Raw genomic sequence first — 4930 nt, 5'->3', positions numbered from 1 at the left:
TAGAACCAAGTATTCTTGCATTGAGGGAGTACTTGAGTGGAGGCCCAATGTCCATCTGCTCCCTTAATACCAAACCTATACATATATGGACATAGATTTATTTCCACATCTTCATATATTTTTAATCATTTTATTGGGGGTACTCACAATTATTTTTCTAATTGAGCCCATTGTTGCAGCCACTGTGTCATCAATCTTGTCAAGGGTCTTTCTCTTTTGCATCGTCCCTCTACTTTACCAAGAATGGTGTCCTTATCCAGGGACCAGGATGTCTTGACAGTGTGTCCAAAGTACAGGAGATGAAGTCTCTTCATCCTTGCCTCGAAGGAGCATTCTGGCTGTACTTCTGGGACAGATTTGTTTGTTCTTTTGGTACTCCATGGTACTATCAACATTCTTGGCCAACACCCAGTTCAATGCATGGATTCTTCTTTGGTCTTCCATATTCAATGTTCAACTTTCACATGCATGTGAGACTGTGTAAAATACCATGGCTTGGGCCAGGCACACCTTACTTTGTCCTCAAAGTGACATCCTTGCTTTTCAACACTTTCAAGAAGGGTTGTGGGACAGATTTGTTCAGTGCAACATGTTGTTTGCTTTCTTGTTTGCTGCTTCCATGAGCATTGAGTGTGGGTACAAGCACGGTGAAATCCAGGACAACTTCCGTATTTTCTCCATTTGTCATGATGTTACCTTTTGGACAAGTTATGAGGATTTTGGTTTAATTTACTTTGAGTTGTAATTCATACTGGAGGCTGTAATCCTTGATCTTCATCAGCAAGTGCTTCAAGTCCTCCTCATTTTCAGCAAGCAAGGTAATGTCGCCTGCCTGTCGCGGGTTGTTAATAAGCTTTCCTCCAATCCCAATGCTGCATTTTTCTTCATATAATTATCTTTTTTACTAAATCCTCACTATAAAGCACTGGTACAGCCATTTTACATTAATCGGGTATTTTCACATTTTCCAATTATACTTGTTTTATGGAAATTATCTTCAATAGAGAACATTGTTGCCTCATTTTATGATTTATATTTAATATGGATTTTTTTTGAGACCAGCTTAGGTCTTCCTGATTAACATGAGCATTGCTTAAATAATGTTTACATTTATTCTGAAATCCCACAACTTGAAATGTTTAAATACTTTATCTTCTTTTACAAAGTAATCTAAACACAAAGCTATTAGGGCAATGGGAGCTGTTTGGTGGGGGGACTAACTAATATCTTAGGTGATATTTTTTTCAAGTCAAACAAACTCCAGAGAGGCTAAGTTCTGACAACTTGGAAAGCGGGAGGTGTATAATTATGGGAAAATCACCAAGTCTGTTTGAGAACTTATGTGACTGTGATACAAAGCTATCACAAGAGAGAAGGAACAGAAACAGAGCCTTGGCCCTGCCAGGGAGAACTTGGGAAGCATTCCCTACAAATTACAGATGGACGGATACCTGTCATACTTTGGACACGTATGCAGGAGAGAGCAGACCCTGGGAAAGGTCCTCGTGTTTGGTAAATTAGAAGGTGGTGAAAGGAGGAGGCCCCTCCATGGGATAGATGACACAGTGGCTCCACAAGGCGCGCCCCCTGACCAGTGTGAGGATGGCGTAGGCTGGGCAGTGGTTCCCACTGTGGTCCGTGGGGTCGTATGAGTCCTTACTGACTCGAGGGCACCTAGCAACAACCACCACCAACCATCATTTTTCAGATACTTTTTTATACACTTCACATTCATGTGTGACGTCTAAACTTGAACCAATTCTGGTTTTGAGAAGTTAATAAAATACATAGCTTAGGGCAAAGCAGGGGCCGTGTTGAATATGCTAAGTCACACTTAGAACCCCAGAGGGGTACAAGCAGCTCGTTAGCACACCCAACTGGTAACCAAGAAATGAGAGGTGTACGTGCACCGAAGAAAGGCCTGGCATCCTACTTCTGAGAAGTCAGCCAGTGAAACCCGATGGCACACAGTGTGCCCACTGCGCCACGCAGAAGTTGCCAAGAGTTGGGTTCAGCTCAGCACTAATTGGTGTTGGAAACCAAGGTTCATTATCAAATCAGGACCCACTGAATAAGACCACGTGTCATATTTGCGCAGGAAAACGTATCCTCACGTGGGCTTCTTCTTTTCCCTGTCCGACTAGTGGTCCTTTGGTGTGCTCCTCTGGGAACTGATGACAAGAGGAGCGCCCCCGTATCCCGACGTAAACACCTTCGATATAACGGTTTACTTATTGCAAGGAAGACGGCTCTTACAACCTGAATACTGCCCAGATCCCTTGTAAGTAGCAATTCCAGCAGAACCTTCTGCCTCTCAGTAACGTCTTTGCTTTTACAGAACTGCTTCATTCCGGAGGGGGCGGGGGTGGCCGTCTCTCATGACCTCTCTCTTGTCCTGAAACAGGTATGAAGTGATGCTTAAATGCTGGCACCCCAAGGCCGAAATGCGCCCGTCCTTTACTGAGCTGGTCTCCCGGATCTCAGCCATATTCTCCACATTCATCGGGGAGCACTATGTCCACGTGAACGCTACATACGTGAATGTCAAGTGTGTCGCTCCATACCCTTCGCTCTTGTCATCACACGACACGGTGGATGGCGAGGTGGACACATGATGGAGCCCCTCCCCTCTGAGGAACATCTTGATCACAGTCCGCATTCAGCCCAATACTTTCACTGCCTGGCCTTTTTAAGGCCACCAGACTTTTTTGTTGTTGTTTTTTTGCTTTTGCCAAAATTGCACTGTTCTAAGGTTTTAGACTGTTATTTAACAGTGACTCATTTCTCAATTGACAAAACATCTGAGTCAGCTCAGGCAGTGGAGGCTGGGCCCCACGACTGGCCGCCTGCAGGTCAACTACAGCGCTGCCGCTGTACAAACCTGGAGGGTTTGTCCCTGCCTGAGGGACAAACATGGAGTCTGCTTTAAGATGTGTATAACTGGAAAAAAAACTTTTTTTTAAGCCTGAACCCCACCTGGCTTTCTATGGAGAATTGAGGCAAAGAATGGTGATGGCTTCTTGGTCCCAGAAGTCCAGAAGAGGACAGATAGGCAGCCCATGGACCAAGCCCCTTGCTGTAGAATTCCAGAGTTTCAAAGCCCTTGAGCCGGTCGGTCGCACGGTCTCCCGTATGTCTCCTTGCTAATACTGCCATTTGCCCTCTCGGAAAACATTCCCTTGGAAAACGTTGCATATACACATTCCTTCGACTGGTGGAATGCCCGTAGACAAGGTTCCAAGTTTCAGCATAGCATGGTGCAAAACGTGTTTTTCACAAATGCATAGTATTTATATATTGTTCATAGATGACGCTAAGATTTTTCATAAAGCAGCTGGGTCACACTGAGATGTTTAGTTGTCGCTTAAAAATCAGCTGTTTGAAAAACGATACTGTGGTTCTGATCTAGGGCATGTGGCTCTTTCGATAACTTGTCTCCATGTCTTTTCTTTTAATGATGACTCTGAAAATGGAACAAGTGATTTGTGATCACTATTTTTAGAGGTGACCCAGCATAATTTTACAACAGAAGATATCTGACAGGAAAACCCTGTGGTTCCCATCAGGTCTTAACCGGGTACAACAACCGAATCATGGGCTAGAAACATTAGTCTCTCTGGGGGCAGCTTCCCACCCCACAAACAATGAGAGACAGTAAAGCTTTGGATGCATCCAGTTTTACTTTGGGACACATTTTGTATCAAAGCCAAACCTCTTTGCAGAGCAAACAAGAAATGACGGTAGAAAGTTCTAGCCATTTTGCTCCATCCCCAGTTATTCTAGGCAGGACCTTTTACCGTTTTGTACCATGGAATATTGTGCGTACTACTGTATAGTGCATGTGGCACCGGATACGCCAACTGGTTTTGTCGATGTAAACATTTAAAGTACTATATTTTTATAAGAATGTTTATTTTTAGTGATGTAAGCGATGTTTTTGCTAGGCCACAAACATTCTGCACTGTGAACATTTCAAGAAAAAAAAAAGGAGGTATGTCACACTTGGATTGGTGGCAGAGTGACGTCCCATGGCTGTAAATCGTGATGAGAATATGTGCTGATGGCCCATCCACCCCACCCTTATTGCAGCACCATGACTGGAAGCCAAGGCTGCACACAGCAAGCCAGGAAGGAGTGTGCTGTGCTGACCGCCTGGGCGGGGTGCCTGTTGTGGGAGGGACTAAGTGTAACTAATAGCTCTTCACAAAGGAGGGACTTGCCAGTTAAGACCCAGGGAATGGTGCGGCCAGGCATTCCAGCGCAAGCGTCACACAGTTTCCTAAGTGTGAAGAGTACCCTGGGTCAGAGGTTCGTGTAAACTGTGGAGGGCCATAGCAGTGAGAACCATGCTCTGTGGAAAGAACCAAGCAACCTCAAGAGGACGGACGCATCCGGGACATCAAGAGAGACCGTGCTGGTTGAAACCACCCGCCCACAGGACTGCCCACCTGCATGGACCTGCTGAAGAGAGCGGCAGTGTGAACCTGTGTTTGCTGTTTATAAACTTGTCCTTACAGTAATGTGTCCGGACAGACTGTGGGAGTAAGTGATACTTCTAAGAATTAGCTACTTGTCGCTGCCTGGACCTGCAGTGGAGCTGAATGGTACTTTGTATGTGAATAGTTGTTCTTATAAACCATACAATTAAAATAAAGTGATGTAACATCTTGTAGCCTGAGAATCGTTGTTGGTAGTTGCACTTGATGGCCTACACCCTTTACAAGGGGACAGGAAGCCTTGGATGGAGCTCAGTGGGCTGCACGGAGATAATCCTTACATCGGAGTAGGAGAGCCTGGGGCCAGTAGCTAAGAGAGCTTGCAGCCCTGGCTCTCCGGAAGCCCCTGTCTTTCTAAGAGTGGTTTGTCCTGAGTTGCCAAATTACCTTACCTGCCTTTCCCTGAGCATGGCTCACTTCTTCAGTGCGGCAAC

General features: G+C 45.3%; 1 protein-coding gene across 1 annotated transcript in view; it reads left to right on the top strand.

The window, feature by feature from the left end:
- Nucleotides 1–4672, top strand: part of MET (MET proto-oncogene, receptor tyrosine kinase) — a 146435-nt gene extending 141763 nt beyond the window's left edge. Inside the window, exons 20-21 of the mRNA XM_004707767.2 lie at nucleotides 2145–2281; nucleotides 2405–4672. Of these exons, the coding sequence (XP_004707824.1) occupies nucleotides 2145–2281; nucleotides 2405–2615 (348 nt within the window). The 3' untranslated portion in view covers nucleotides 2616–4672. The remainder of the gene's footprint in view (nucleotides 1–2144; nucleotides 2282–2404) is intronic.
- The last annotated feature ends 258 nt before the right edge of the window (nucleotides 4673–4930 follow it).

This window comes from Echinops telfairi, unplaced genomic scaffold, assembly GCF_000313985.2.
Source record: "Echinops telfairi isolate 266 unplaced genomic scaffold, ASM31398v2 ScPeMD7_23;HRSCAF=83, whole genome shotgun sequence".
Classification (NCBI taxonomy): Eukaryota; Metazoa; Chordata; class Mammalia; order Afrosoricida; family Tenrecidae; genus Echinops; species Echinops telfairi.
Note: the sequence above shows the minus strand (reverse complement) of the source record. Positions and strands in the feature narration are given on the sequence as shown.